General features: G+C 40.6%; 1 protein-coding gene across 1 annotated transcript; it reads left to right on the top strand.

Annotated features, from left to right (window-relative positions):
* The first annotated feature begins 278 nt into the window (after positions 1-278).
* On the top strand, positions 279-19,312 carry LOC108665400. Its single transcript, XM_018152150.2, has 9 exons — positions 279-387; positions 1,315-1,356; positions 2,159-2,260; positions 3,191-3,302; positions 8,159-8,299; positions 14,421-14,534; positions 15,193-15,348; positions 17,457-17,725; positions 18,239-19,312. The coding sequence occupies exons 1-9, from the start codon at positions 337-339 to the stop codon at positions 18,341-18,343; spliced, it is 1,092 nt and encodes a 363-aa protein (XP_018007639.1). The 5' UTR covers positions 279-336; the 3' UTR covers positions 18,344-19,312.
* Positions 19,313-21,350: the final 2,038 nt, after the last annotated feature.

Below are 21,350 nucleotides of genomic sequence, written 5' to 3'. Positions count from 1 at the left end.
TTTTTTGTCTCGACGAGCTTCGTCAACATTTCTTATTGTTCTTAAATACCAGAAGTATCCTATAATTTTGAAGACACCACATCTTATTACATCAAATATGTAAATCCAGTTCAGACCTTTGATGTCTTAAAATTTTGTTAGCTAATAGAACGTTGTGGATGATGCTATTCTTCTATTATGGTTGTCGTACTTTACTGGTATAACGGTAGTAAGGATTGTGTGTGTAGGTAAACTGCGGTAAAATAACGTATAATACAAAACCTTATGAATTTTTTTACAGTGACCATTATCATTGTTTGAAAGTTGTTGAAAGTGAAAAGAAACCTTAACGTCAAAATGATGAAGGAGCTTCGCATAAAGAACATCCTCACTGGCCTCTTCGCTTCGGTGAGACTGACGTCAACTTATGTTTGTTCATGAGACATATCATCAAGATATACGGAGTGGTAAACTTAGCTATTTTGCTGCGTGGCAATTGAATGACTTGCAAACACTTATTTGATTCTCGGTGCATGCTTCATTTTTGATTATTTATATTTAATGCAATAGTGTACATAACATATTGTATGACCGCGTTCAAATGTTCACAGGTTACGTGCCTCAAATTTAAAACCAGTCGGCATTAAATACCAGATATCAAATATGTTTGAAGCCTTTTTTAATAGATTGTCAATGAGAGTTCATTTTTTACCAATGAAATTTGTTTTACACAGACCGGCTTTGCGAGTGTTAATTCCTAAATATTTGATTTTATAAGAGCTAACTAAATGCACTTTTTGACAATTGTGCATGGACGAACCTCATTTTTTAAATTGTTATTTAGGATAATTACCTGATATTATCAGCGGCGAGATCCTCAATTATTATCAAATTGCAAATCAATTGCAATGAATTGAAATTCTTGAAACTCACTCAGTTGCCAACGACTAAAATATTTTTTAAGAAGGCACAACGTGCATGTTTTAGTACGCATAAATTTCTCAAAAGTTCCCTTCATTAATAATGATCGCTAATGTGAGTTAATTTAATAGCGCTGAAAATTTATTGAGATTCGCATGTACCATTTGCCAGTCACACAAAATGACCTCACACTTTCATTGCACGGTTACTGCTTCTTTTTGCACCAAAAGTGCTACGTATCTTCTTGTAAGTCTCATGATTAGATCAACATCGACGGCAGCAACCCAATTCTGAATATATCCGAAGATAGTTGTTATTATTTCTTATCTTAATGCCATATGTCCTGTTATTTACATTGATTATTTTGCCTGATGCTGTTTATATCGTTTCAGTTTACCTTGTTCTGTGTTGCAGGCGCTGTGCGTTGGACTCTCCATGGCATTGTATCCCGACAGCGTGAGTACCGTGAGCTGCTACAATATGTTGTTTCCTCATTAGATTATCATTTGTCCATGATCCGTGTGGTGCGGTTATGTTTTATTAAGTTAACTTTCGTGCAAAAAATGTTACAGCTAGGCTCCAAGTTTCTTTAGACCCAAAATGCACGCATCTTTTATTTTTTAACAATGCATGTTTCCCTAATGTTAGAGTAGAAAATGAAGGCATTTACCTCATAGGTATTTGTTTATTACATTTTATAATCTGGTATATAGTCTATAAGCAAAGTTATCGACAAAGTTTGAACAATTGTATAGTTTTCCAGGACGTTTTCGTTCGTTCTACTTGTGAACTGAGATAATTTTTGGTTTAGGTCAATTAAAAATGGAACTGAAAGGTTCCATTTTAATTAATTTTATGTGTTAAATTAATTAATCATTAATCGAATACAGTTATCATGATCTATCCGATCATTTGATTGGAAATTATTTAGGATCAGGTTCACAAAATTATTTTTAATCCTTCCCATTCAGCAACATCGAATCGATTAATTGCACCTCAGAAGCGTAACACGTCTGTGCTCTTTGGCCGGGCCAAATTGTGTTAGGGTAACCCATACTGAATCAAACGCACACAGAAGTGCATCGCTATTTCAACAAAGTCTAATTTAATTCTCTAACTGTGATCCACGTACTTTCGCACAGAGCCTTATAGAAAACCACGAACAAACAAGCTGAACATTTCATCAATTACAGATACGAATTTATCCGTAATTATTAACCTTCAACATTTCTAGTAATCTACCCATGTTCACCCGCAGGTAAACGTGGCTTCACGCTCGTCTGGACTGCAGGGCTGTCGGGCAACCACCACTTCCGTGCGCTTCAGGACCCTGACGATGCGAGGGCCGAAATCGATGGTGGTGAGCCTTTCAAATACAAAAAAAAATTTGCAGGATTACGGCGGAAAGTATATACCTCTTTCAAGTATATACCTCTTTCAGGAAAAATATATATTTTTCAATATTAAGCTGGAAACATGTTTGTAACGTAGATTTTTATGCCCCGCCGATTTTGTTCCACGAATTGTTGTATAATACTCCTTGGCATTGTGAATTATTTTTCGGGTCATTTACCTGTTTTCACTTTTTTCATGCCGGTTTATTGAATGTAATTTTATTTGAGTAGAGTTAATACTCGTATTTTCAGCTAATGCATGAATTACTCGCTGATTTGCATATTTAAAGAAGCTTGGTAAATGATTAACATGTGGGGCAATGCGAGTCCTTCCTTTATATTATCGATGAAAACGTGACCATATGTCTGACTTACTGACGCTAAAGTGTGTCCTTCCTTCAGGCGTACAGACGCTAACGTGTGTCCTTCTCTCAGACGTACAGACACTAAACTGTGTCCTTCCTTCAGACGTACCGACGCTAACGTGTGTCCTTCTCTCAGACGTACCGACGCTAAACTGTGTCCTTCCTTCAGACGTACCGACGCTAATGTGTGTCCTTCCTTCAGACGTACCGACGCTAACGTGTGTCCATTCAGACATACAGACTCTAACTTGTGTCCTTCCTACCGACGTACTGACGTTAACGTGTGTTATTTCTTCAGACGTACCGACGCTAACGTGTATCCTTCCGTCAGACGTACCGCCACTAACGTGTGTCCTTACTTCAGGCATACCGACACTAACGTGTGTCCTTCCTTCCGACCTACCGACTCAAACGTTTGTCCTTCCTTCAGACGTACCGACGCTAACGTGTGTCCTCCTTTCAGACGTACCGACGCTAACGTGTGTTATATTTCTTCAAACGTACCGACTCTAACGTTTGTCCTTCCGTCAGACGTACCGACGCCTCACGATCTCGGCGAACGATTTGGCCTTCGCAACGACTGCGTCCAATAACATCGCAGCTTCGGATGTGGTTCAGTGCGCGAGAATGTCTGCTTTGGCAAGTGAGAATCCTACTTTTAATTCCATCACGGGGGAAAGCATTTCATTTTATCGGATGATAACGCGTTACATCCGATGGACACTTCTGATTAACGTGTGCTTTGTCATTGCGATTACGCTACTTGGATAATACTAAATATTATCGCAAACGATACCGAATGATAAAATATTCAGATCTATGGACCGAATATTGGTAGCAGCATTCATGATGAACTTACCTAGGATCCGGCCAAGCCTGACCAGACCGAGGACGGCGGCTTACGGTATCACCGATACAACGACGCGGTTTCGAATCGCGACTTCCGGGCTTATTTAGGCTTGATTCTCACCTTTCTGCCTGGCACGTGTCAGACATTCCAATCTCGATCTGTTCCCAGCTAGGTGCATTTGCCTGTTTAGTCCGGTCTCGGGTCGTCCTCCCTTCAGTCCTTTTCGTAGTCCTTACTTCGGTCCCTTCCGTAGTTCCTACTTCAGTCCCATTCGTAATCCTCACTTCAATCCCTTTCATAGTCCTCACTTCAGTCCCTTTCGCAGTCCCCACTTCAATCCATTCCCTCTCTATAGTTGTCCTCATTTCAGTCCCTTTCGTAGTCCTCATTTCAGTCCCTTTTGTAGTCCTCACTTCAGTCCCTTTCGCAGTCCACACTTCAGTCCCTTCACTTTCTATAGTAGTCCTCATTTCAGTCCCTTTCGTAGTTCTCACTTCAGTCCCTTTCGCAGTCCACACTTCAGTCCCTTCACTTTCTATAGTAGTCCTCACTTCAGTTCCTTTTGTAGTCCTCACTTCAGTCCCTTTTGTAGTCCTCACTTCAGTCCCTTTTGTAGTCCTCACTTCAGTCCCTTTTGTAGTCCTCACTTCAGTCCCTTTCGCAGTCCACACTTCAGTCCCTTTCGTAGTCCTCACATCAATCTCTTTTGTATCATTTTCGTTTTTTCAGTTCATTTCGTTCCTTGCCAGTGACGTCCCGGTCTAAATATCTTTTGCCTTGATCGTGGCTTGACCGTGCTTGGCATGACAAGTGCTTTGCACGGCTGACTTGCATGCTTCTATTGAAAGGTATTTAATAATATTTGACTGGACCGTGACTGGCGAGGGCACGCAGTATGGTGTGAATCAAGCCTAATTATGAATTTTTTTGCGTTCGGTTGCAATTATCAGTCGACTTTGACGAAACTAAATGTTATTTATGGAAGGTACGATCAGCTAGGGTCTGATTGGCTCAAATTTAGGGACCTGTCATAATGTAATCAGCTCCATATCAAAAAGCATTTAATATATTATTTGTCAATGTATCTTAATGTGTAAACAAACTATGTATTCTTATATCATAACCGTGCTAATATCTCTCCATTGTTTTGCAAATTTATTATGACGTGCTTTCAAGTGGTTGTGCCAAAGTTGCCTTCAATTGGGGGAAATTTATGCTGTACTTTAAAAAAATTAACGGAGTTTAACGGAGTGGGTCTCCGTTAAACCGTGGTCGAGAGCGGACGCTCGTGCTCGTGGTCCCAAATTTCTAAATTTTTAACTTTTTACTGCGCCGTTTTCGGAACTCTTTTCGCATTTTTTTATGATCCGTGCCAGAGGATAACCGAATTTCAGTTCAGTTCAGTGAAGTCAGTAAAAGTGAGTGCAAATAGAATGAACAAGCCAAACAAGTGAAAGTGTTTTTATTTTTAAATAACGCGGACTTGTAGAGTCAGTGAGGGTTGCCGCGCGAGGGTAACGCCCGCGCCCTGGCCCACGCGGGACAATAAGCCTTTGTTCTCGCGCCTACCTCTTCCTAGCCGCTGTGATCGCCGCTCTCTGAAAGCCGCTTGCTCTCAAGTCTGTAACAATTTTGAACAATATAACAATTTGTACACTTTTTACTCAACTTGATTTTGGTTTTTAACTTGTGTTTGTCTAGCTCTTGCATTTCCCTCGGCAGCTGCAGCTCAGCTGTTCCTCAAGCCGGAATTTTCGAGGGAACTTTACTATACTCAACTCAACTCAGTTTTGTATGTTTCTCCGTCATTTTCTGTATTTTTCTCAGTCCTTTTCTCCGTTCAAGAGAACTAGTTCGTGCATTTAATAATTTAATTATGGCTGGACAGAAAATAAAAAAGATAGTCGAAAAGCCCTCTACGGCCTCTAGACAAAAGCCGTCTACGGCCTCTAGAACACAAAATAAAACCAAATCAGCCCAGCCAGAGATGAAAGTTTGCAAGTACTGCAAAGAGATCTCTTTGAGCGAAGTCCAGATGGTCACCTGTGAACTATGCGAAGATCTCATTTGCATCAGCTGTTCGAAGTTGAGCTCTAAGGAGCACACATTTCTCCAGAAATCTAAATTGCTCCATTGGTTTTGCCGTGATTGCGAAAAACCAACTCTTGGTGCTCGAAAAAGAGAGGAGTCGGTGGAAGAGCACTGCAATGATTCGAAATTGTTGAATGATGTAGTAAACTCCTTGAGTGAGATGGAGCGCTCGCTGAGTGATAAACTGAGCTCGCTATGCAATGAGCTGACTGAAGTGAAGGCTCAGTTGAAAAATACGGAATAAATGGAAGTAAAGAAAAGACAGCTGATTTATCTGAAGTCGCTGATGAAAGCCCACGTGAATTGCTTGATAGAGAACGTAGGAAGGCCAACCTGGTCTGGTTTGGGATTCCTGAAAGTAACGCATCTGATGCGAAGGACCGAGTGATGGATGACTCGGCCTTTGTTGTAGACTGTTGCAGCAAGGTACTCAACACATCAATTGATGTTATATCTTGCAAGAGGCTACGCTCGAAGGATGCTGCTGGCAACACCTTCAGACCTTTGCTGGTGACTGTAAAGGATTCTGCTCAGGTCTGGAGCGTGCTGAAAACAGCGAGAAAGCTTGGAGAATCCGCTGATTACAAGTCAGTTTTTGTAAAGAAAGATTCCACCCACTTGGAAAGGGCGGTTTTTCGCAAGAAGTGGCAGGAGAGAATCAGGCGGAAAGGCACGGAAAATCAGGTCAATCACTTCCAAGCTGCCAAGACAACACCGGCTACTCACGGACAGTCGGAGGAGATGGAGGACAAGTAATTAGTAGGAATGATGTCCGTAGATCAAGGCCTGTAAATAATGTAGGAAGTAACCGCATACATCAAAGTGAAAGTAGACAAAAAGTTTTAAAATGTTTTTACACGAACTCGGATTCCGTTTTGAACAAGAAAAGTGAACTGTTAGCTGTGATCGCAAACGAGTGTATAGACATTATTTGTATTACAGAAACACTCCCTAAAAATCACGGGGGGAAAATTGTACCTGTTGAATTTCAACTGCCAGGTTTTGATTGTTTTCATAACTTAAATGAAGAGCAGTGCAGTAGAGGTGTAGCTCTGTGTGTTAGAACCTCATTTGGGGCCCAGCAAGTTCAACGTGTCAGTATTAACGGAACCGTGTCAGACTGGGCATCAGTGCGCAGTGGCGTGCCACAAGGAAGCGTCCTGGGGCCTATTTTGTTCGTTGCTTTTATAAATGATCTGCCAGAAGTAGTGTCCAGCGAGTGCTCCATGTATGCCGACGACATAAAAGTTTATAGTTCTGTGAAGAATGCGTCAAATAAAGCGCAATTGCACGATGATCTTGACAGCTTAGTTAACTGGGCTGATACGTGGCAGCTGCGCTCTAATGCTGACAAGTGTAAAGTACTTCACCTCGGGAAGAACAATGAACAGCAAGATTACAGTATGAGAAGACATGGTTGCAACGAGAGAGTAATGATTGAAAAGTCTAGTGTGGAAAATGATCTCGGAGTTTATGTCAACAAGGAGCTGAAATTTTCTAAGCATGTCGAAACGCAAGCTAACACATCCAACAAACTTCTTGGACTAGTCAGACGCTCATACGAGTTCCTAGATGCAGAAACGATGAAGCAGTTGTTTGTTGCCGTCGTACGCCCGAGTCTAGAGTTTGGAAACGTTGTGTGGTCACCGAGATTTGAAAAGGACAGAAATTTAATAGAGAATGTTCAAAGACGTGCAACAAGGATAATTCCAGGCTTGAAGGGCAAGTCCTACGAAGAAAGATTGAAGATTATGAAGCTTCCAACCCCAGTTATCGACGTCTTCGTGGGGACCTCATTGAAGTATACATGTATACTCATGGTCTATACAAGGTCCCTGAAGGGTTACTAGAATTTGAAACAAGAACCAACACCAGGGGCCACGGCTATAAGCTAAAAAAACTGCGCTATACAACTTCTCCACGCGACAAAATTTCTTCTCCCTTCGAATCACCGACATGTGGAATAGCCTCCCCAATGACATCGTTGGCGCTCCAAGTATGAACGCGTTGAACGCGTTCAAGAACAGACTAGATAAAGCTATGGAAAAATATATGTTCAGATTTGAAATGCCTAGCTCCTTATCGAACCCGGTGGAAGTCTAGTAGCTACTTCAAACTATCGTCAGTCATGAAAAGATCCGGTCAAATGACACGAGTTTAGATCTATGAACAAGGCACGAAAAGGAAAGAATCGGCGACAGGCCACATCAGGCCTACACTTCAGCGTCGACATCACTATGTTATGTTATGTTATGTTAATTAGAAACCTATGTTAAGTATTAGTTGGGTTAGAGTGAGGCATAATAAAAATTACCATCTGATTTCTGTTTCCCCCTCTGACTAGCTAATTATTTTCGACATTAAAAATTCAGTTCACAAGGTAATCTATCAACAAGCATGTAAACTCAGTAATAAGGAGCAGTGATTGCAAAATCTGTTTTTACATTTACGGCTCTTGTGAGATACAAATTCAATGATATATATTAATCACATAAGCATTAATCCCATTTCTGTGAATCACATACAAAATTGCCACTAAGCGAATTAAATTTTTCCAGATATGACTGCCTTCGCCTTCGATGGAACTTGCATGGCATACCAATTCAACAGGAAGCTCTGCTCCTGCCTCGGTGGCGAAAAAGTCATTTACGTGGCGAATTCCAGCATTTCCTACGGACCGCCTGCAACTGTGCCCTTCAGTGAGTACATGAGATACTTGTAAGAATAAGCTGTAACATTGATGTGCATGAGTCTTACATTCGCTGCTTATAAATAAGCTGCGAAATTCGTAGTTCACTTGACCAGTATCACATAAAATCATGTTACACGTTACAAGTTTGATTGAAAGTATAGGTGAACGTAAAATTAGGATTTCATTTGTTAAGCAGAGAATTTGCTTTAATGTCAAGCTAGTCAGCGATCGAGGTAACCATGAAATAAATAAATGTAGTAAGGTTTTAGTTGCATGAGTGAACTATTACTGATTCCACAACCAAATCCAATACCTTCATCATCATCTGACTACATCCATCAGTACTCAGAAGGATTTCGCGTAACTTGTTGTGGATATATAACACCTAGCAGGCTAGCGTTAGAGGGCAGAAGTGTTGTTTAATTGACTTTATTATGCGCGGCTGGGACTTGCGCGGCTGGATTATGTACTAATCTCGAGCCTAAAGGCACTTTTACACGCGGCTAGTATTATACGTAGCTGCGAGTTGGCGCTGCAAGTTGTTGCACTCCCAGTTTTGCAGGCTGAAAGCTTATATACGAGGATAGTATTTGATAAACAGTATTTTCGCTCCGCAAATGCTAGTTCGTCGTACAGACCTCGTTCGAAGCCGTCGAGCGAGGTCTGTTAACATGGTGGAATTTGGACGTTACGGTAATGACGAGATTGAGGAAGCGTTTGATGAAGCAGGCAATGGAACCTGCTGAGGAGGTGAAAAACTATGTAGATCAGCGTAGAGTTTGCATGAGACCTAATAAGGTATCGTTCAAGTTTCAAAACACTACTTACTCCATTAGTTTCTGCTTGAATATTCATCGCGACGCATATACCGTAGCTCATACATTTTAAGTATCTATAAGAACAGTTCAATATCATTCGAACACCTCTTGACGTTCTTTGAACTGGCGTCGATGGGACAAGACATAGTTCATAACATTAGAAATATTTGCCCCTAGCGCTATACAGAGCGGCACAGATGGGCACATTACGGTTACTGTAGCCCTCACTGCCAATACTTCCCAAATAAAAATTAAGGGTGGCGCACCGATGATTATAGGTGGCGATAGTAGATTATTGGTGGCGTAACAGTGGGTGGCCAGATCTGCCGAAAATCGACAATAAAACACCTATAAATCGAAAAGGTGGCGAGTATAGGTGGGAGTCATCGATGAATCATGAATGATTTATAGGGTCTGAAACATCTATGGCACATTGCAGACAAATCTCTTGTGAACCACCGATAACCGTTTGCCCAAGCTGCACAGTGCACGATGGCACTAGTCACTGTAATTTGTAATTTATCCAACGTAGAAAGAAAGGTGTTAGAGGGTTGTGGGTCATTCGAGATCAAGACGAAACCATGACTTCGTTCTGTGTGCTTGGCTTCTAAGATTAAGTTCTGGAAAGAAAATTTAGCAAAAATTTAGCGTGAATTCGGTGGGCACGAGTAAAACTGACAGTTAGAAGTAAGGTGTTCACAAATTTTCAAATCAAAGTGAAGCCACTAGGCATGTATCAGATTGCTCCTGATATAAATTGTACGAGGAACAGTGAAAAATTTTTGTCGCAAAAAATACAGTTTCTCAAAAGATGACGGTGAATCCAATTATTATGTTCACATGAGATATTGAGTTAATTTATTTCGAATTTTACGAATGCACCAACTGGCTGTGTTGGAAATATTGCGATTAATTCAGACTAATTATTGTATCATAAAGTATAAATTCTAGGATCGATTAAGTGTGTCATATAATATTGACGATATTCTTAAATTGCCCCATTAATTTAAACTCTAAAGCCACGTCGACGTAGTCTGTAGAGGCAAGGCATCTCTAGCGCAGCGGCTCTGCGGCTCTCAAGTGCAGCGAGCAAGTCGAGTAAGCAGTAAGCACACGTTCACACGAGTTGGGTTTACGGGAGTCGGCGTTAAGCTTCCTACTAATCTTTACCATGTCTTGCTTGAAATGTGTGCTTTCCGGGTAATTTGCTTGTCAAAAAGGTATCATTTATACACAGAGGGATACGAATACAAATTCTGCTTTCTATCGCTTACTTCCATAGTGGAATTTAATTATTTAGGGAAATTAGCTCATAAAGGCAGATAATTATTTCGATTTTAAGTCTAAATATCTACTTGAGTGGTTCCGGTATCTTTTGGACGCATAAGATTAAAGATTAGGCTAGAGAAAATAGTGACTCGAAGTGGTGCAGGTAATCCACGCCTGACATTTAAAATCATCGAGTGATATCAATTCCTTATTTCACGCAAGAATATTCTTGGTGAAAATATTTCGAATCAAACCGCTGTCAATATTAGTGCAATGTTCACACTATGAAACTTCGATGCTTATTATGCATTTTTCCGTAGCCTTTACTCTGAGCTGAACCATTGTTCGCTATGAATAAACGAATTTTGTTTCAGTGGCTGTTTACTCGAATCTAGCATCATGTTCAAATAAAATTGTTGATGAAACGATCTAGTCATCACGATGGCAGCACTAACTTCTGCCATTTGATTAAATTAATACTTGCAATACTTCAGTCAAATATTTTAAAATTACTTTAGTGCCTAGTCCTCTCCTATAGCTCAACGGTAAAGGCTTTGCTTCGCGTGGGGGAGACCGGAGTTCGAATCTTGCAGGCAGGGAGTTTCTTCAACTCTATTTCTCACGAGGTATGTGTATGGTACTCTGAAAATTTGTGCCTGCTACATGTCTGACATTGTTACTTGTACTATAATGGTAGATTACGTACGCAGCCCTTAGGATGGTGATTGTGTGGAACTATGTCAGTAAATACATACGCATCGGATCAGAAACTAAATTTAAAGTTTTTATCGACTTCATTTTAAAAGTGGCCACGCCTGGCTCAGCAAAGTGCCACTGGTGCCAATGGCAGACGATTTGTCTTGCGCTCTGCAATCTATAGCAGGTGAAATTTGGTGAAAAAGTTAATTATTGGCGGAAAAATTAAGCGGTACGTGTTTTTGCACCGACGCAAAAGGTTAGCCCCACTTTGCAACTTTGGCGCTCTTGCGGACAGGACGCAGCGTAGACTCGCTGCAAAGGATGTGTTCATAGCGTAGTAGTTGTGCACGGATCTTATGCTCACCTAGGCAAGAAATGAGCGCGGGAAATGCCTCTAACTGAGTTTCAGAAAGGTGCCATTCAAGCCCTGATGGTGCCATTCAAGCAAGCGTCCTAGTCTGCGTCAAATGGGGGCACAAATGGGGTGTAGCCGCAAAGCCATCTCCAACTATCTCAAGGACCCCGTGAACTACGGAAAGCGGTACACCAATGGCCGCCCCAAGAAGATGTCGGCCCGTGACACGCGTCGCCTCTTCCGAGTTGCGGCCCCCGGCGACTTGAGCGCGCCCAAACTAGTCCAAAAGTTCGAGCTCAATGTCTCCAAGTCCAGCTTCTCTCGCACCCTCGCGTCCTCCGGCATCTTCCAATACGTGAAGATGAACAAGGCCCCACAATTGACCGAGGCTCACAAGCATGCCAGGGTCGCCTGGGTCACAAAGTATGCAAGTACTCGTGATGACATCTGGGCCAAACCCATCTTCTCTGATGAGAAGAAATGGAATTTGGATGACCCAGCTGGTCTGAAGTACTACTGGCATTGCCGCAGGAATGATCCAAAGGCAGCTTTTAGCCGCCAAAATGGCGGGGGCAGTGTAATGGTGTGGGGGGCCTTTCATGCAAACGGCGCCATCTTCCAACAAGATAATGTCTCAATCCATACGGCGTGCACGACCAAGGCCTTCTTCAAGCGTGCTAAAATCCGGGTTATGGACTGGCCAGCCAAGACCCGACATCTGAATACCATTGAGAACGTCTGGGGCTACATGGCTGGGATCGTCTACGCCTGCGGGAAGCAGTATGACACGAAGAACTCGAGTTGGCCATTCAAGCCGCCTGGTCCAATCTGGACTTCAACTACCTCCATGACCATAGATTGTCGCAGGGAATGAAAAAGCTCTGCTTGGATGTCTACAAAGCCAAAGGGAGCATATCGGTAAATAACCTTTCGCTTTGCAGCTGACGTATGTTTTGTTTTGCCTAAAATATCAAAGTGTACAAAGTGGGGCTAACCTTTTGCGTCGGTGCAAAAACATGTGTTTTTCATTTTCTCCGATACTAATTACATTTTCACTATTGTATTTTGATTACTGGGACCAAGACGATTCATTTGCCACCATTTGCACACTAAAACTCGCAAAACTCGATGTGTTATGATGTTTTAAAGGGGTGGGGCTAACTTTTTGCGTCGGGCTGTAGACCCGTGTAATAGCACCCTGACACTCGCCACATGGTCCTAAGCAGACCTGTCAACATTGAGTGCGGAGGGGGTCTTAAAATAGTTAAAAGAGTTCAGCGTGAAAGCTCGCATTTGTGGAGTTTCGGAGTTTATGATTAAGTTTAGGAAAAATAAAGGCCGGTAACTCGGAACCGGTATGAGTTCAGGTTTACATAATATCCACATGAGGGGGTGAATGTGCGTGTCCTTACAGATGTGTCTCATGATGTATTGTAGGGAGTAAGTGTAGGTGTGCGCATTTATATGAGCGTAGTCTATGCGATGCGCTAAACTACCGCTATGGTGATTAATGGTGATTATTTCAGGGCCTTTATACGTTCTTAGTAGGATATTCTTCTTCTATTAAGGCAAGTTATAATAGTATATAGTATAGTAATCCCATAGACGTCGGGGTTACCCTGGTGATCCATTGGTGCACAACGGTTTAGAATTTTTTTAGGATTCAACGGTTTTTGGCCCTATGTATATGAAAAACTGCTGACCAACAACTTTACCTGCGGTTGCAGCCAACCTCTCTTTGTATCTACTTGTATATTTGATCGATTCCTGTCGTAAAACCTCACAGTATCAAACTTTAAATAATTACTATTTTTTAGTTCAACTTTTTCATTCCTTAGTATTATATTATATAGACATTAATTCGAACCGAAAACCTTTAAGACATTATACTTAATCATTTCTTATGCAAGCGTCATAGAAAAAACACATCTGACGTGACTATCACTTGTATAAATATTACTGCTAAACAATCATACCCAGACTTTGCATACTAAATCTAGTTAGAAGCGAGTTCGATCCGCACAATTCACTATCACTGCGCGCTAAATACATAGCTTCCAGGTCTTTCCATGCAGTTAGCAGCGAGCAGGTGCACTGTTAGAAAAAACGGGTGAAAAATGTGCAGTACACGTTTGTTTTCGAAGTTCATTTACCGTAATCCGGTCATTCAGGTTATTTACCGTGGTTTGTTGGACTTCAGCGGTAGATGGCGCCACAGTCATCGGTCGAGTTAATATCTAGACGCCATCTTGAGTGGCAGACATCGCTTAAGAGTTAAATTTATTCAGTTTATTTTTGCTGGTTTATACTATTTTTTGTTGTTGGCTGTGATTTTTGTACAAATGATAAGGTATCGTGTGTTATTCAGTTGAGTTGCTCATGTTTGTTCTCCTATTCTTTGAGTGTTAATACTTTGAGCTGCGTTGGTTCGACATCAGTCGATCTCTGAACTCTATAGACTAGAGCTAGCCAGTGATACTTTGCACCGAGGTCGAGGAGAAATACCCTGTTATTAATCAAGAGTTGATNGTCTTCTTATGTCTCGCTATGTCTTCTTATGTCTCGCTATGTCTTCTTATGTCTCGCTTTGTCTTCTTATGTCTCGCTATGTCGGATTATAATATTCTGGATGAAAGAAACTGTTGGAAGCCGTAAAGTACAAAAACGGGCGTACCGTTTTCGTGTAGGAAAACGTTCCCGCCGTTTAAATTAACGGTAAGTAACCGGCCACTGTAACGCCGGTGGGAACGTTTTTTTTACGGTCGATTTTCTAACAGTGTGACACCAGCGGTCAGGTGACCTAGATATAGTGCTGGTAACAATTCGTACAACTTATTGGTGCTCATGCGTTATGCCAAACTTACTCCTAATATACACTTTCCCCGGATAGTTAATCGTTACACACCTTTATTAAAACAGACACTTCTATTTAACATGTTGCTCACTCTTGACAGTAAATGGTTATTTGCCAATTTATATCTCAACAGGCACCGCTCCCTACATCAACACCACTGTCGAAGGTATCGAATTCAGGCAGTACCGGCTCGTGAATTTCTTCTCAGATGTCTTTTCTCAAGTTTTGAAATCATTTGACGTAAATGGTAAGTTGTCAGAATGTCTAAAATACTTATTGATCGCTTCAAATTAAAAGGAACAATCTTACCTTCTTTCAAGACCGCTTTACAACGCCTACTCTTATGGGGGCGTAGTTTTTTTAAACCCAGTACAAATTCGAAGCAGTACCTGAACCATGTACTGCTCACTGGAAGGGGCACGCATGGAGCAGGAATGTCTCCTTGTCCTGTCGAGATCTTCCGCTGAATTCGTTTTAAATGTGACCAATTACTTTGCTCATACTCTCGCCCTGAAATCACGATGAAATGTTGCTGATCTACACTCTTGCCCAGGGAAAATGGTGACATCGGAACTGTTGCGAATGCAAATACTAATTTGACATAGGCATTATGTAAATGATTTATTGATGGAAGCTGCCAGCCTCAAGATAGCCAACACAATTGAATTTGATTTAATTTATCCGTTTTTCTTATTTCGATGAACGTTTTCTGTTACCGCCTTATGAGTGGCACTGATTATCCTGACGCACGAAATTTTCAAATTTATTGACAAATGGATTATTATTTTTCCTCATACAATTTAAAAATCTAAACTAATTCAAACTCTGAAAACTCAACAAAATTGCACTCTATAGTTGTAGAATATTCTAATTGCATTACTAATAGTCGATTCTGTTCTTTCCAGCGCTCAATATATACGAGGACTATTACCTTTTTCCTCGAGAAGGTGGCGGTTACAACGCTGCTCAATCCGTCTATTTGGACCTGGCTTCTTGCGTCACCGACGTCCCATGCGGGGTGCCCGTCCTCATCAGCACAACTCGTCCGACTTATTACATACGTGAGCACCAGAGCACATGATTTGTTTACATAACGAAGAGAAAAAAATAACCGGATGTGGTTGCTAATATGTTATTATTGCTGCGAAATTTAGAATGAAGTGTCATTCAAGAATGTTCCGTTGTTCAACTAAACTTCGGTGACCGTAAAAATTACATAATTGCCATCATAAGATCTTAGCTATTCACTTAGCGATTAAAAGTATTAATTGCACAGGGTAGGGGTGAAAAAAATATCGCATGTGTAACTAGTGGGCTTAACAGAATTTTGTTATTTTGCACTCTGTGAATGGGAGCCGTGGCAGAAGACAATCTATGTCAGGCAGACGTGTCCATTCAGAACGGCTCATATTCCCAGAGTTGAAAATATTCAAAGACAAAGTTTAGTCGATCAAGTTTAGTCGATCTCAAAGAGGTCTTACCTCTAATACTTCATGCGAAATTGGGGCTTGTGGTACAGTTTTGGAAAACATTAAATAAAAAGTAAAATGTTCGAAGTATCTCCGAGAAAAATTTTCCGGTCTAACCAATGCCAAGCTGAAAGAGAGAGTCTTTGTTTGGTCATACATAAGAAAACTTCTACAAGATGAATCTTTCGTTATTGAATGGAAAAGGAAGAAAAGCTAGCTGGAATTCATTTAAGCTAGTTGTGACAGGCTTCCACGAAAACAAAAAAGTCCACCTCCTTGTTGCTGAATTGTTGCAAAATTACAAAATGTTGGCTACAATGAGTCATGAGTCCAATCTCTTCACTCACATGTGGACTAATTTCCAGAAAATCTTGTAGCAGTAAGTGAGGAACAACGAGAATGTTTCCACAAATATTAGAGAAATGAAGTGCTGATACCAAGGTTGATGGAATGTCATGATAACAGACTACTGTTGTATGTTAAAAATGGAAAATTCTAATGAGCACAGCCAAAAAACATCATAAATAGTTTCAATGGAAAATAAAGCCATTCTATGAAGGCTTATAATAACTTTGAAAAACATATGTATTACTACTATCCATATATAAACTAAATATTGCTATTTGGTTTGCTTTGCCTTCATGTTCAAACAACAAAAACTAATCCGTAATCATCACATTTATAAATTACTTAGTCTTACGTGTTGGGAGAAAAACCAACAAAATATTTAAAATCAGCCCAAAAAACTACATAAAGATCATACAACAAAATTTAAAAAAACTTGAAAAAGTTTTTTGGTGCCGACATTTGTAGTCAAAAAATGTCACCCTAACTTATGTACCGGGAAACTGAAACAAATGTCAAGAAAATGAATAATGGAATCTGGGTAACTTCTTAATATAACATACATAATAATGCCATAGACATCATAATACGTCATGCAGTGTCATGAAAGATTTAAGCCTTATCAAGAATTCATTAAAGTTAATTTAGCCTCTTCATCTACTTTTTTAAAGTCAGCATAGAGGAGACTTGCGACGTGTTTAAATAGGTTGTGAAGTCCGTTGTTATAGTTATCCTATCGAGCATGTCTGCAATGTACGTGTTGCGGTGATAGTCGGTTAACGTATTTAATTTTGTATCTTAGATTATATCAGGATATGTGAATAAACTTGAATTCATCGTATTTTGGGGGCCCTGAGGAACTCATCAATATGCATACATGACCTTATAGGTTTACGGTTACTGATAAATCATAAAAAAACTTTATAGCACCACTTTCTTCTAATTAACGAATTAAATAATCAGCGCCTTCGACCAATAAAAACTGAATAAACACTAATGGACGTCATCACATTAATTCTTTGCTTCTTCTTCGTAGGCTTCGCTGCTTCAACTCAAATTTAAGCTCAAGTCTTGAAATCTGACTTTCGAAGCTTTACTTCGCTCAGGCTTTACTCGGCTCAATAATAATCTAACTTCGGTCTTCCACGCTTTATTTTCATTGAAATCTAAACCAAAATGACAATACGAAATTTCGAGTAAAATCATAATTCTAAACAAAAATTAATGCCTCAGTGCATCATCATCTATGATCAACTATTTCCATTCCATACCTTGTGATTTCGACCTCTTACTTCGTTGATAATTTTTTATTGCAGCGATTGCAGCGAAATTATTAAGTTAATTTCAATTTGCAGTGAACGAATGTGGCAAAACCATCCAACTCTCGCCTCAAAATGAAGGAGATCAAATTTTGGTGTACTCACATCCCGGGTTTGGATGTAAGGCTTTCCCCGACGGCCCAACCTACAACTGCAACGTCACCTTCACGACACCGACTACACTGGGCTTAGGCTATTTTGGTTATTTTTCTGGCGCTGACGGGTCCTGCGACGGCTACACGCTGGGCCTTGAAACGTCCGGCAGTTCAAACATACTTGATTTGTGCACTGCTGCTAATGGATGGGTCAGTGATAGGAAGCTCTTTATCCTCTCTTTATATTACGATTGATTTATTCAAACATTCTATTTAATTATAAATTCAATAAAGACTTATGTGAAAGTTATTTGCTATCGCATTTAATCACGATCTCTCTGTGTAATTACTCAACATTGGTCCCAGCTAAACAATCACTCTAATTTCAAGCATAATTGCCAAAAATTTTGATAGGTTATCTATTCGATCATCGCATTTAAAACTTATTATCCTTAGTTCCCTGCCACCTGCACATACGTATTGCAGGGCTGCATTAGCTTATACATATTTTTTATCTAACAATCTGTTCTTTGTCACCAGCTGCCTCCTCTATTTTTCAACTTGCATTACCGTTCCAAATCAAATCACATTCATTTTTCATAAGAATTAATTCGAAAAAATGTCTTCGCTATATTGGTCTTGAGAAAATAAGTCACTAGAACATGTAAATTCACTCTGAGCGACAGTGTTAGAATTGCCTCCTAATATGGTTTTAATTTTCAGCTCGACCCCTTGAATCAACCCCTAACTATCACTCTCCGAGGCACTGCAGCGGCGAAGACGTTCAAAGCGGGGTTTACTGTTACAATGGTTTTAGCTAGTGCCTAGTGTCTACGTGTCTACCGCCTAGTCTCATAAGTGATGAGACTGCCCGCCTAGTGTCTACGTGTCTACCGCCTAGTCTCATATGTGATGAGACAGGCAGTCTAGTGTCTACGTGTTTACCGCCTAGCCTCATAAGTGATGAGACTGGAGCCTAGTGTCTACGTGCCTACCGCCTAGTCCCACAAGTGATGAGACTGGCCGCCTAGTGTCTACGTGTCTACCGCCTAGTCTCATAAGTGATGAGACTGGCCGCCTAGTGTCTACTTGTCTACTGCCTAGTCTCATAAGTGATGAGACTGGCCGCCTAGTTTCTACGTGTTTACCGCCTAGTCTCATAAGTGATGAGACTGGCCGCCTAGTGTCTACGTGTCTACCACCTAGTCTCATAAGTGATGAGACTGGCAGCCTAGTGTCTACGTGTCTACCACCTAGTCTCATAAGTGATGAGACTGGCAGCCTAGTGTCTACTTGTCTACCACCTAGTCTCATAAGTGATGAGACTGGCAGCCTAGTGTCTACGTGTCTACCACCTAGTCTCATAAGTGATGAGACTGGCAGCATAGTGTCTACGTGTCTACCACCTAGTCTCATACGTGATGAGCCTGGCAGCCTAGTGTCTACGTGTCTACCGCCTAGTCTCGTAAGTGATGAAACTGGCAGTCTAGTGTCTACGTGTTGATGGGAGGCATCCAAGCATGTGTGTGAGAATTAGAATTTCATACTGACGACATTTTGATCCTCAGTAGTTATTAGTTTAGAGAATTAATGTCTCTGCTGTCTCTGGCAATGATTGACAATAATCTCGAGCAGCGGTTTGCTATTAGGTTTTGCTTCCGACTTTGACACAGTGCGAAATTGGCTAAACCTTTAAAGTGTAAAGCACGCTTTGTTTTCATGTTTATCGGTTGAACACAACTTCGGGTTGAATAAACAGTCAGCACTGAGAGAAATGGGCGGGTCTTGATGACCCACTTTGATGAGTCAACCGCGTCCGAAAATCGATGCACTTTTTTGACTCACTTGTCCCATTTGTGGGTCATACTGACCCAATAAATTCCAGGCATGACTCACTTGTGACGTCAAATCCCTTATGACGCCACCCGTAGCATGGATACGTAGTTAGCATCTGGGCGTCAGAGTGATTTAACGCCCCCAAGTGAGTCATGCTTGAAATTTAATGGGTCAGTATGACCCACAAATGGGGCAAGTGAGTCAAAAAAGTGCATCGATTTTCGGACGCGGTTGACTCATCAATGTGGGTCATCCAGACCCGCCCATTTCTCTCAGTGAGGTTGGAGGCGATGTTGAGCTGCTCGCAACTCTAGTCTGTAAGCAACGTCTGGAGGCAGCAATTGTCTGCAACAGAAATTCTTTGAATTGCTTCTATAACCTATAATGCCGCATGTGGTGTAGCATGAACGGCTAATACGTGTGCTTAGCACCCTTAAGGTACCTCACCCCGCAAATCTTTGCGCGTTCTTGTGGGTTCCTCAATGCACGTTTTGTTTTTAGTTGCTGGAATGAGTAGGTTTGCTAATATAGTTGGCCAATCTTTCTGCAATTTTCGTGGATCCCAACTTTGCGCGTTCTTAAGCGTTTCTCAATGCATGTTTTGTTTTCAGCAGCTGGAATAAGCAGGTTTGCTAATAATTGGTCAATCCTTCTGCAACTTTCGTGGATCCCAAAAGTGATAGATTTAAATTGCTTTTTTAATCGCGTCATGGCGATGGCTATATTGATATAAATTTTACCTGCTTTCCTATAGTAAGCTCTCACTGACCATTGATATTTAGTTGACTACGGGAAATCTGGAGTTTTGTTGTGTGTTTGTGTGACCATATACGTGTTGAATGCGTGAAATTAAGTTTAAAAGGGTTTAAAGGATTTTTAGGGCTTTAACGTTTATCGTGTTTTATGGGGAGCTTGCTCGTCATAAATCGAAAATTGAGACTTTTCCGGTTTTCAAGGTCATTTTGAAGGTCCAAGAACTGTGCATTTAATGAGCCCAAGGCAATGTTTGTACTTTCATCTGCCAGAATCCAGAGTAAAGCCGTGGATAAAACACGTAACTGCGATGAGCACAAATTTCAGTTTTTTTGGCACTTGGAATTTTCATCTTAGAAATCTATTTCTTCCTAAATATGATTTTCAAGCAACAGCATTGAAAGATACGCCATTCGATTTGTAAAGACCTGATCTGGCGATCGTCCGGTCACTTTTTCTGATTTCTTTTTTGATTGATTATATTTTAATAAAACAATGGGGGAGGGGCCAAAATTGAACAAATCCGAAAAATTATAAAAAATTTGAAAAATTGATAGGATAATCGCTAAATATGGTCTTCACGAATCGTGAATATTTCTATAAATTTCCCATTTTCTTAAATTTTTTTTTCTGAAAATTTTCTTGAACAAAGAAGTCTTAGATTCTTATTTTATATATGTGCAGCAAGATTCAAAATGATCCGGCCGTAAATAAATATTTTTTTAACATTCATGCTCCCTTTAAAATAAGCTGTTAGTAGTAATGCCACGCACGAGTGTGTTACTTTAGCTGTGCGAAGTGGTGATGCCACGCAGGAGTGCTGTTACTTTAGCTGTGTGAAGTGGTGATGTCACGCACGAGTGCTGTTACTTTAGCTGTGTGAAGTGGTGATGCCACGCACGAGTGCTGTTACTTTAGCTCTGTGAAATAGTGATGTCAAGCATCGGTGCCGTTTCTACTGCTGTATGAAATATTCTTTCGATTTTTAGTAGCTCAAAACGTACTGTTTTCTCCATAAAATAACTGTTCAGGCGAAGAGACCGAGCAATCAAATCTTTCGTTGCCCCAACCTTAGTAAATATGTTAGGAGAATCTAATTGGTTATAGTAGAGTAATGAAGTACCCCTTATTAAAATTTTATTATTAATTTTTCTTATTAATATTTTTCTTATTGAAAACACGGCCGAGTGGGGGAAAAATAAGGCAATATCAACTAAATAATTATTTATTAATTGACCGCCGCAAG

This window comes from Hyalella azteca, unplaced genomic scaffold (assembly GCF_000764305.2).
Source record: "Hyalella azteca isolate HAZT.00-mixed unplaced genomic scaffold, Hazt_2.0.2 contig9536, whole genome shotgun sequence".
Lineage (NCBI taxonomy): Eukaryota > Metazoa > Arthropoda > Malacostraca > Amphipoda > Hyalellidae > Hyalella > Hyalella azteca.
The sequence above is the reverse complement of the archived record's forward strand: the minus strand, read 5'-3'. Positions and strand labels throughout refer to the sequence as shown.